The sequence below is a fragment of the Danio rerio genome, chromosome 20 (genome assembly GCF_049306965.1).
Source record: "Danio rerio strain Tuebingen ecotype United States chromosome 20, GRCz12tu, whole genome shotgun sequence".
NCBI classification, from domain to species: Eukaryota; Metazoa; Chordata; class Actinopteri; order Cypriniformes; family Danionidae; genus Danio; species Danio rerio.
The window spans coordinates 6,733,894-6,746,869 of record NC_133195.1 but is presented as its reverse complement, the minus strand read 5'-3'; the positions used below and the strand labels follow the sequence as shown (position 1 = coordinate 6,746,869).

At 37.8% G+C, this 12,976-nt stretch overlaps 1 protein-coding gene across 7 annotated transcripts in view; it reads right to left on the bottom strand.

The window, feature by feature from the left end:
* Positions 1-12,976, bottom strand: part of tns3.2 (tensin 3, tandem duplicate 2) — a 118,584-nt gene that overhangs the window by 71,131 nt on the left and 34,477 nt on the right. The window contains exon 1 of one of the 7 annotated variants that reach the window (XM_073933164.1): positions 892-1,297. In XM_073933164.1, the coding sequence (XP_073789265.1) occupies positions 892-943 (52 nt within the window). In that variant the 5' untranslated portion in view covers positions 944-1,297. 7 annotated transcript variants of the gene reach the window in all.

Below are 12,976 nucleotides of genomic sequence, written 5' to 3'. Positions count from 1 at the left end.
CATTACATACATAAACCAAAGTTCTTAATCCCAGTACATACACCAAAAATCCAATCAGAATATGACAAATCCACCACCCAAGTACCGGTGAAAAACACAGATTCATTTTTTGTTGACTAAACCCCTAAAGCTTCTCTAGTCTCAGGAGGCTGAAATCCAAATACCAGGCATGCATGATAAAAACGCCACAGCTGGCAGCTCTCTCACACACACACACACACACACACACAAACATCCAACAACTGGAGCTCAATAGTCATCAAACTATCACACAATCCTCATTATTAGCTAAGCATTTAATAGATCAATCAATCAAAACTAACAAGGTCAGCGCTTCAAAGAGATCAATGAATTGCTTAGCATTAAGTAAAAAAAAACACGACAACAACCTTAACTTTGACTTTGATTTTGACTGACAAAACGAGTAAAAGAATCACTAACAAAATATCTTTTAGTGTTCTCCAATCTCCAGAAGTTTCTCCAAAGTATTTTGCACATCAAAAGCACTTCTTTTAAACTCTCTAAAGCACTTAAAAAAAATTACTTACTTTTAACCTTCCCCAATGAATGAAGCCCAACTGCATTCACTCATAACAAGAGCTCTCGACAACTCTGAAAATAAATCAACCAAAATGCTGCTGAAAGTAAATCCCACCACACACAGCTTCAAAACTGCGTGGAGCGTCACGAACCTAATGCTTTCCAGAAACATCCTCTCAAACCAGACCCCAAAGGTATCCGAGAGGACAACAGATGACTTGAAAACCAAGACAAAAATGCCCCAAAGTGAAAAGAAAGACCTGCTACAACATGAAAAACAAACCCAAACCAATATTTCTTGAATCAATAAAGTAAAGCAGAAGGGGGAAAAAAAAAGCAAGCAGTCCTGACCGTGTTTATCCTGCAGGCGACTGTTCCCATTTTGTCCCGCATGCTTTCTCATTCTTCACACAGTTTTAAACAGAAACGCAGCTTGCATTCTTTCCCATTAGGTGATAACAGCTCCCCTGAGTCTCCTTTTCTTTCCTCCTCTTCTTCTTTCTTTCCCTCAGTCAATCTCTTTCCCCTGTTTACCCTCCTCCCTTTTCCCTCTTACAGTACTGCTCTCCCTCTCTTTCTCTCTACCTTCACACACAGGTAACCCCTTTCAGGTGCCTCTCCTGGGTGTAAGGGAAAATCCTGGCTTGGGAAGCATTATTCCGATCCACTCAGCCAACGCTCCTCTGAATACAGCTGTACACACACACACATGCACACACACTCACACACACATGCTTGTTGTAGAGAGCAAACGGACGCTCGGAGGACCTTGAGCCCTCCAAATATGGAGTGGGGAATGTAAACACAAGGGCGGAGCTATGTGTGGGTGGAGAGAAAAAGAGACAGCGAGAGATAAGAGTGGTGTACTGAAGAACAAGAGTACTAGGGTGAAAAGAAAAGGCGCATGATGAAAGAGAGATTGAGAGAAAGGAAACGAAAGATAAAACAGAGCTCGAGCAGCAGTATGGGATTCCTTCAGACTGTTTGTCGCTGCGACTGGCAATAATTACAGACATGCAAGCGTGTGTTTGTGTGTAATTCTATATTTGAGTTTATGTATTGTAAATTGTAAAGGCTGTTGGTGCTCCAACTATGAGGTATCTTTAAATTACATGGCTGCTCGGGGCCGAATCACACAACCAGATGTGCATCAAGCCTCAGTCCCATTTGACACACACACGCATGCATGCACATACACATTATAAACTGCTGTTGGGATTGAGTTTTTTTTACAGCTGTGAAAAAGAAACTCCCAGACTTTAAATATCCTGCCTTGGAATTTCCGATTCTGAGCTCTACAATAGCAGAATTTTGCGCGGAGAGAAGCAAAAGGGCAACAAAACAAGTGCAGCTTGCCTGATCAGTGATCTTTAAAATGGACAAGGAGAACAAAGTTCAGTTTCAGGGAGTTAAACACTCACTATGTTCTGGCCTCTGAGGGGATTAACTTACATAATTTAATGATGTGTTTGGGGAAAGGTGGGGTTAAGATGAAGCCACCGTGATTTTATTTTTAAAATAGTATTAAAATGGAAACCGGTTAATTAAAATTTACTTATTTTCCTTGATATTTCTCTTTTAACACTAGTTGTGGTCAATTATGCTACTATATACACTATTATTCCAACACATTTATAGTGTTTTATTTTAAAGTTTAAACATTTTAAGTTAAAACGTTTAAGGTTTTTTAAGTTTAAGGGCTCTATTTTGACGGTCCATGCGCAGAGCGCAAAACGCAGGGCGCAAACGCTTTCAGGGCGTGTCAGAACGCATTTTTGCTAATTTACGGACGGGAAAATCGGCTTTGCACCGTGGCGCATGGTCTAAAAGGGTTGAGTTTATTTTCTTAATGAGTTATAGGTGTGTTTTGAGAATAAACCAATTAGAGTCTCATCTCTCGATCCCTTTAAGAGCCAGCTGCGTCGCGCCAAGAGCGCATTCGCTATTTACAGGACGTAAAGTAAGTCTAAGTGGAAAAACTGAACATTTCACTAGCAAACAGTTAACAGTTGACTGTTTTTTTAACAGAAAACTGTGAAACAGAGCATCTACTGCGTGAGAATGAGAGATATTGGATCACTTTTGCTCTTGGATAGGGAAACCTTTGTTTGTTAAGCGCAAATATTCGTTTTAAAACTATTTCTAAATTCAGTTCTAATTTCCAGCAAACGAATAAATGAACAATAATAATGAAGTGTGCTCAAAAACCTGAGTTATATCCTAAAACACATGCTGTGCCCCATATGGTCTAAAACCTGGCAGGTGGGCAAATCTAAGCTTGTTTTTAATAAAACAAATATAAATATGAATAAAATAAACCATACTGCTAATAATAATAACATTATACAAAAGCAAATTGTCATGAACGAACTGAAAAAGCCTCCCGATATGAAGACATAAAAGCAGTAATTTTTCATATTTATGTAGGCTAGAAAATAATATGTTTTGTAATATTTTAATCCTTTATATTTATATTCTATATCTATTCTTATTATATCCTATATATATCCTTAATATTTAAATTTTTTCATATGTAAAGATATTTGCCTATTGCTCTCTTGTGCGTATTAAGCAGTGCGTAAGCGAGGCGCCGGGGTTTAGACCAGGTTTGTTTTGGTCTAATTAAAAATCTATTTTAGTTTCTCAAAATAGCAATGCTTCACCTGTCCCCCTCAGAACGCCTTCCTTTTTAGACCAGAACGCCTATGGGCGCACATCTGAGCGCTAATGCATTTGCTATTTAAACAGCGTAGCGCAACGCCTCAAAACGACTCTTGCTCCAAGCTGAAACTACCAAAGAAGTATTGCGCTGTGCCTTGCGCCACATTGCGCCGGGTGTATGATAGGGCCCTAAGTTTCCCTTGAACAAAAATTCTGTGGAGATTATCCTGATAGAGGTAAATTTCATTGTTACACAATAACTTGCCTAATTACCCTAACCAGCCTAGTTAACCTAATTAACCTAGTTAAGCCTTTAAATGTCACTTCAAGCTGTTTAGAAGTGTCTTGAAAATATCTAGTCAAATATTATTCACTGTCATCATGGCAAAGATAAAATAAATTCATTAATAGAAATGAGTTATTAAAACTATTATGTTCAGAAATGTGTTGAAAAAAAAAATCTCTGTTAAATAGAAATTGGGGGAAAAATAAACAAGCAGTCTAATAATTCAGGGGGCTAATAATTCTGAATTCAACTGTAAACGCAGAAATCTTGTTTGACTTATCTTTAAACCATTAAAACAAAGTAAAGAAAACTTAAAATAGCTTAATACTATTGTATTGGTATAAACAGAAGTCAATCAGGATTTCTGCAGATTTATAAAGGTAATTCAGGAAGTTTAAAAGACATTCTTTAAAACAAAGGAAAGATTTCATGAATATTTAAAATAGAACACGATGCAATTTTAAGCCCTCAAAATGTAAATGTGAAAAGAGGACACGGAGAGTTGAATAGACACATAAAAAATGCAAGAGAACAAATCTAAATACTTAATTACTTTAAAATCTCTCTTAATTATATCTAATTTCATTAAACAAAACAAAAAAGCAGCTTATGGTTTGACTCATAAACTCTATATTAATATGGCAATAACTTTACTGAATTTCTCATCACAATAGCAAAAAAAAAAAAAGTTATGTTCATCAGCATTTTGTCTTGTTTTCCATTGCAAATGTACAAAGATTCTTAAATGAAGATACATTTACTTGAAAAGCAAAATGCTGTGAGATAAGAAGTCTTGCTTTCCATCAAACTGATTCAGTTGCTACAAAGCATACTTTACTGTCACAATCTTGATCACAAGGCATGCATGCAATACCAAATTGCACCCAGGGAAACGCTACTAACTTTACAATTACTTACCAAGTAAAGACAATAACACAGTGATCTGCATGACGTTTTGACTCCACTAATATTTTTGTACTAATTTACTATTAAATATTTAGCTATTCATAAAGCATAACTAAACATGAAGCTTTCATCTTGTAGTTTAACACATTTTTTGTATGATTAGATGAATAAAATCTTTTAAAGGGCACCTAGGTTACCCCTTTTTTCAGATTTAATATAAGTCTTTTGCTTCTCTAGAATGTGTATATAAAGTTTCAGCTCAAAACACCCATCAGATTTTTCAATATACCTTTTACAAGATGCTGTTTTATACTGATTTCCAGCAGGGGGTGGTTTTATCGTACTGCGCCTTTAAGACGAGTCTTTCCCGCCTACTGTTTCTACGTGCCTTCCCGCAAGCTTTAATCTCCTCCCTCAGCTGCGTCAGACAACAGACAGACTTAAAGGAAGAAGGTCTCACGTAGCGTTTGTGAGAAATACTACAGTAAGAAATAACCTTTACTAATCAGTATTGTGAAGTTGCATTGATGAGTCACACACAATATCGTTACAAAGTTCATGCGCGCGAGTGCGCACACACACACACACACACACACACACAGATACACACGCACACCGTAGCTGACACACACACACACACACACACACAGGCAGGCAGACAGACAGAGCGCGCTTAGCTTAGCACTGTTTTTGCACTTAAATGTGACAGGATACAGGCTAACCTCCAGTACTGTGTGGATATCTGTTATGCTAGTGTACAAAATAAACCTGATTTAACTTCCACAAAACGGGATTGAAGCGTCTTCTTTTATAATCGTTCTGACTTGCGGCTGTGCTTATGAAGTAAAGCTGAAGTAAATCGCTGTATTTGAAAAGTTGATTTTTCACCATAGGTGCCCTTTAAAAGGTACATTGACCACCAACAAAAGGCACCACATTACATTAAACTACACAAGACGATTATGGCTGTCATTACTGATACCGTATCGTATGATATATAGACTTTTTGCTTCCCTTTTGTCTTGATCGTATTCTTCATGTGCAAGCGTGCGCAAGCCATTTCAATCTTTTTGGCTTGAGACTTCCAGTCACATTCAATTCCATTCATGTTTTCTTATTATATTAATAACAATTATAATTCCTTACATTTATATAGTGCTTTTCTGGACACTCAAAGCGCAATGAGGGAATCTCCTCATCCACCACCAGTGTGCAGCATCCACCTGGATGACACGACAGCAGCCATATTGCACCAGACTGCACACCACATCCCAGCTGATTGGTGGAGAGGAGAAAAAGTGATGAAGCCAATTATGATATGGGGATGATTAGGAGGCCATGATGGACGAAGGCCAGTGGGCAAATTTGACGAGGATGCAGGGAGTTAAACCCCTACTCCTTTTTTCGAAGGACATCCTGGGATTTTTACGAACCACAGAGAGTCAGGACCTTGGTCTAATCTGAAAGACGGCGCTCACTGAGCAGTATAGAGTATAATATTATCTAAGAATATATTTTTATATTTTGTCTGCATAATGATGAATACACTTGTTTGACCGTTTTCTGTCGTTTATTATTCCTAGTCATTTCTCCCATAGGTAACTGAATCAAAAGTTTTAAAACAATCGCAAAAACAAGTGCACTTCCACATTGTAGAATACTACTGAATTGTAGGGCTGTCAAAATTAATTGTTTTTTCGGTGCACCGCGATGCAGACGTGGACAATTCAGTATTGGTTCAGTAATAATCATAACCGGTTATTATGTACTGACGTCATTTATCTCCTATACGCTCTGTCGCGAGGGAGGTGAGCGCCGGTGTTTACAACACTCAGGAGCCAACTCAGGACCGGCCCTTGGCATATGCAGTATAGGCAAATGGTAGGGGCGCTGTATATCCAGAGGAGCGCCAGAAATGAGCGCGGTTCAGTTGGTTTTGTTTTCGATATTCCTGACACATTCAGTTATAGCGGCAATAACTCAAAAACCTCTTACTCTAAAAAGATCTAAAGTGTGTTTCCTACAAAAAGACAAAGCTGGTTATGTTTCACAGCTATCTTATTCTTTGTTTTTTTTCGCTCGACATTATGACCCTGCTCCCAAGCCCTCGCAATATGCATTTAGCCAGGAGAGCTCGCGCGAAGCTCTCAGTTAATTTTTCTTTTTTGCTCCGCTCAGCGCGAACTCTTCCGGCTAAACGCATATTGCGAGGGCTTAAGTGTGTGTGTGTGTGTGTATTTGTTTGTTTGGTGCTGTCTATGTTTGTGTATGTGTGTGAATGAGAGACAGTGTGGTGCTGTGTGTTTATACAGACAGCTTGTTATAGCCACCCCCCAAAATATAAAACTGTGTATGGAAAGCATCGTCAATGCACCGTGATGCACCGAGATATCAAATTGAACCGAATCGATGGCATGATAATCGTAACCGAACCGAACCGTGAGACCAGTATAGGTTCACACCTCTACTGAATTGTATTTTGGATGAAATATAGGCTAAATCATAATTATACTCAACTATAGAGACTGACAGAGATGTATTCAGAGCAGTATTTTGAAAATGTAATATTTATGAAAACAGACAGGAATAAATATCTATTATATCTAAATAAGTAAAAAAAAAAATATTTTTTATTTTATTTTATTTATTTACTTTATTTATTTATACAGGGACAATGTACAACATGACATGTTGTGCCAGAGTTAGCTATAAAGCTAATTTACATCTGTAGTCCCTGGGCAGGAAGTAACAATTTTAACACTTATAACAAATACAATATACACTTACAGTACAATAAATACAATACATCATTGTCAATAAAATGAAATCAAATCAGTGGCTGCATATTTGATTTTGTTTTAGCCAGATTTTAAGAACAGTTTTAAAATTATTAAAAGTGCTGCTCTCTCTGATATACACTGGTATTTTATTCCATCTTTCTGCTGCTTTAACTGAAAAAACTGATTGTCCAAAAGGAGTTCTCTCAAGTTTAACTGAACAATCACCTCTAACAGATGACCTAGTCTGTCTTATATTGTCCTTGCCGACAATCACACATTGTTTGAGGGGTGGTGGTGCAAGACCATGAAATATTTTATACATTAAACACACATCAGCATAAAATAAGAAACTGTCAAATGTTAGTAATTTTTGTTGTGCAATACAGTTGCAATGATGATAGCTCCTTGGCTTTTTAGCTAAAATTTTAACAGTTTGTTTATATAAAACATACAATGGTTTTAATGTTGTAATGTTCGTATGCGACCAGCTTGTAGCACAATAAGATAAATGAGGTAAAATTAGGGATGCACCGAAATGAAAATCTTGGCCGAAGCCGAATAATAATGAATTGCTTGGCCGAAGGCCGAATACCGAACGCGGTGTTTTGCTTTTTTTTTTCCTTTTAGTTTGCCTATTTTTTCACCATTACAATAATTAAATAGTAAAAATTAGCTTTTTACTATTTTGTGTTGCTTTTCAGAGAAATAAATCAAATAACAAAAATACTATTTCAAAAATATTTATTTAACACTGAACATTTTTTAACATTCCAGCAGATAATATACAAACAAAGCACAATATAACCTTAAAATAAATAAATTAGTAAAATAAAAAAATATTTTTATTTGGCCATCTTTGAAGCCCCACTTCTTGAATAGCTGCTGAAAAAATGTAACTGTATGTCTACAACAACAAACGTGCATTAAATAGTGCAAAAAATGTGGATGACAACAAATGAATAACTGTCCTAGACATACAGTAAGCCTACTTAGCCTACTTCTTCAGAAAAAGTGGCAGGTTCTTCTTTATGAAAAGTAGTTTCTCTGCTGTCTCACATGAAAGTCGGTTCCTCTTCTCATCGATGACATGAGATGTAGCACTAAACAGTCTCTCGCTGTCGGTGCGCGGCTCATCTGTAGTACGAGCCCGTTTACTCTCGGCGCTGTTTTCATCTCCTGCGCTGTGCATCACCTGACCGTCTCCAACACTTATCGGCTTTCCCAAGTCCAACTCGGCCTGGATCATTTCTCGTGTGCGCAGCTTTTTCACCATATCCAAGTAATGATCTTTATATCGTGGATCAAGCTCAGTCGCGATGCATTTCATAGGTTCTGAGTCCGCCTGACTAAATCGTGCGCTGACAGCTTCTAAGAGCGCACTTTTAGCTGTTTTCACTCCTTGGTCTGTTACAGCGTCTTTGTTTAAAGACGCGCGCCTCTCACTCTACGCGGGTTACTAGGCTATTTGATCGCGTCATTAAAAACATCATTGTTCGGCAAAATTTATTCGGCCTTTTTACTTATTCTTTTTTTGGCTATTTTCGGCCGAATAATTTCGGTTGCCGAATATTCGGTGCATCCCTAGGTAAAATCATTGTATTCATAAAAAGTTTAGCAGCAGCCATAGGTAACTGATGCCTAATGTTTCTATAGATCCTCAGGCTTGCTCTAGCACTTTTGGAAACCTTCTTAATGTGTTTTTTTTTTTTTTTATTTAAATTGGAGTCAATAATTATACCTAAATATTTAAAATGATCAACAATATTTATTACTTCTCCATTAACTAAAATATCTGAGCAATGCTCCTCATTTTTCTGAATTGAAAAAAACATCCCCACAGTTTTACTTACATTGAGGGTAAGACATGAACGATATAACCAATCTGAAACCTTTTTGAGTGCAGCAGTTAGTTTTTTAGCAGCATGTTCTTTGGTTTTAGCGTGAGTATATACTACCATGTCGTCTGCATACATTTGAACCTGAACTTCTGGACACACTGTAGGCAGATCATTAATGTATAAACTAAACAAAATTGGTCCAAGAATTGATCCTTGTGGAACTCCAAAATTACAATTGATGTATGGTGAGCATGCACCATTAATTCTTGTACATTGCTTTCTTGATTTTAAATATGATGGTATTTATAAATATATATATATATAATAAAAAATATATATATATATATAATATAAATGGTATTTATTGGTGTCCTTTCACTTTAGTAAAATTACTAAAAGCTAACGGATATTACAAGATGTATAAATGTGCATTAAACACTTAGCAGTCTACATGTGTTTGTTGCCTCTTTACAAACTTCACAATATACATGTTAAACTAAAAAAAGACACAGCTAAACAGACCTTATGGCATATTGGGGTGGCTCTGAATAAATCTATAATCCATATTTCCGACATTTTGCCTTCTGACAAGCTGCCTGCTTCACAAAACTGCTCCTTTTTAGTCTTTCTGCCTCTCCCGTTTTCAAAATTAGAGTCTCACTTACATAGTATGCTTAGTACAAGCTTAAAAACAAGAGGAAAAAATATTGTTGTCTTAATGTCACAAAGAAATGTTGAGGCCAATCAAAAGCAGACTGGGATGTGCATATTAATGATCCAGTTTGGATCAAAAGAGTCTGTTTTGTTCTGATTTAGTTACCAGAAATTTACACTAATTTACCCGACAACAAGTAAGCAAAGGTTTTTGAGGCTCACAGTATGTCATTATCATGCATGTACTAAACTTGTATTATCCAGTTATGCCAATATATATCCAAGTTTTCATTCCAGGGCACTATTCAATTAGAAACTGGTACTAAATGTTAGCCCACCCTCCCCTAAAAGCAGCTCGAATAACACATGAGTCATTCGGGACTGTTATGTCTGAGCTTCATCCCGCTGCTCCTGGACAAAACATCATATACTTTAAGCAGTTCTCTCTTACTACAGTTCATTTACTGCAGCAACGTTAACATTTAATGTAATTACAAAACCCCAAGGGAAAGAGCCACAGCAATGGCTCTGCGGTAAAACTACGGTAACTGGCAGCTCTGGTTTAGAGCTCATTATGTTTTGAAGGCCTCGGGTCAAACAAGATTAGATTAGGGTCAACTATGAGAATTGTAGCATTATTGTAGGAGGTTAAGCTTTCAATCCACCCTGAACAGTCCCGTATGGTCTCATATGTTCCAATTAACCTCAGCAAACGGTGCCCGGACTTAATAACGGTATTAGAGGTAAAGCAAGTTTCCTGTAGCATACCAAAACTTGACAATCACCAGACCATTAAAGAGACTTCATGTCTCTTTGCATCCTGAAATAAACACTGTGCATTCATGCTTTTGTTTTCGGTCCTAAAATAAATACCCACAATCCCATGGTTTCACCACTAGACTTCAACAAGAGACCTATGTATGTAAACAAGTACTATAAAAACAAGCCCTGTATTAGTTAGTTGGTGAATCCGACGTTACATTGAATGTGTTTGGAGAACGGTAACAAAGTTATTCAGACACATCTGTTTGAAACATGCCTTCACAAACATTTCAGAAAGCAAAACGGATTTGAGGTTTCACAAATGTTAAAACAACAGCCCGAGGACATCCAAAGAAGAGCAGCGTGATGCAAGAGAGGACGGAAAGAATAACTGTGATTCATGACTATGATGATGAAATGATTCATGACTGAGAAACGATGAGAAAGAGCATAAAGGAAAGAGAGACGTGAATAAATAGCTGCGTCCCAAATGGCACACTCTACACTATTCACTCATGCACTATGTACTTATGCACTTACACACTCAACAGGATAGTATATGTATGTAGTGTCGTTCCAAATGGCAAACTAAAGTTTTTTTACTAAGCAGAAATTCAAACCGTTTCCTTGATGACGTTTGACGGTCGCCAAATCAGTAAAATAAACGTCCGAATTATCAAATAATACCTGCCGTGAGTATAACCGCATTCACCATTGGGAGGCGCTATAATGACTCTTGAAGGAGAATTTTGCTTTCACCATCCAAAATAAATAAAGTTATTCAACATGTGCGTCCGATAGCTCCGCCCCTTCCGCTACGTGAGCAAACCTGAAGTGTCCATCATTACACACTTCATTTTAGCGGCTGAATGAGTGCATCATCCGGGTAATTAAAGTGCACTTATTATTTTTAGAGTTTTCAGTGTGAACGCACTACTTACACTATTTATACTACAAAATGGCTCAGAATAGTGCATAAGTATGCGATTTGGGACGCAGCTTATGAACTCGGACATACTACTCGGCTCGCATACTGATTTTAGCGTACTATATAGTATGGAAGTACACGGTTTCGGACGCAGCTTAGAGCTTTTATTCTCATAAACTGCGCGGACGTGAATGCGTCTGACTGTTCTGATTGGCTAAAGCAGACGTTAATAGTGCATAAGTATGCGATTTGGGACGCAGCTCAAGTTGTCCTGTGCTTATTTACATTGCTGTGTCTTAATTTGTGTTGGCCATGTGCTCCTCTTGTCTTTCCTTGTTTTCAGTTACCCCGCCCTCTTATTTAGACCTTGTTATCCTGATTGTGTTCACCTGCCTCTCATGTGCTTTGTTCTATATATTGTGCTGTGTTCTCATTTCTTTGCTGGTTCGTTCCATGTGAGCTTGTCTTGTATCCTTGCCTTGCATCTTTACTGAGCTTTTGGTCTTGCCTGTTCTAGTTCACTTGTCTACTCATTGTTTGTTTGTAGCGACTACTTTATTTTGTTTGTTTCTAGTGTTTACTTAATTTTGTGTCATTCATTCATTTTCTTGTCGGCTTAGTCCCTTTATTAATCCGGGGTCTCCACAGCGGAATGAACCGCCAACTTATCCAGCAGGTTTTAACGCAGCGGATGCCCTTCCAGCCGCAACCCATCTCTGGGAAACATCCACACACACAGTCACACACACACTCATACACTACGGACAATTTAGCCTACTCAATTCACCAGTACTGCATGTCTTTGGACTGTGGGGGTAACCGGAGCACCCGGAGGGAACCCACGTAAACGCAGGGAGAACATGCAAACTCCTCACAAAAACTCCTCGCCATCTGAGCCAAGGTTCAAACCAGCGACCTTCTTGCTGTGGGGCGACAGCACTACCTACTGCGCCACTATATCGCCCCTTAATTTTGTGTTCCAATTTTACTTTTATCCTTAGGACCATTATTGTTCCATTTTCTGTCAGTCCGTCTTCTTCGTAATTTATTATTCGTTATTGTTTGATTTGTTTAATTACTCTCTTTAAGATTCTAGAAGTCTTTATTTCAGTTTTGTTTTATCAGATTGCTCAAGTCAGTCTTTCTCTCTTCTAGTATTTGATTTTATTTCAGATTTAGTTTTATTATTTTATTGTATATTATTGCTGCCTGTTTGCTGTCCTGCCTTGCGTATTACAATTTTCCAGTCCTATCCTGTGTCCTGACCTCCCTGGTCTGCCAGTCTGGAGTTTACGTGGCTTGCTCCAGGATCTAGCTCTGGTTGTGTCCACTGTTGCTCCTACTCCTGGCTGGCTGTTCATTTTAGTACCATCTTGTCACTACCACTGGCTTCCCTGTGTTGTTGCCCCTACCGTTGGGACCTTGTCATCCCCTTGTGTGTCTACTTGTGGTTTATTCTGTCAATAAACCCCTTTGTATGGTTTATTGCTGCCACTGGGTCCGTTTTCTTGCAATCATCCATGACAAAATGATGTGATGGACTGAATAAATAGTGAGTGAGCAAATTTTCTTTTTCTTTTGAGATTATGACCAATGAATATCAAAACTTTTACATTCTTAC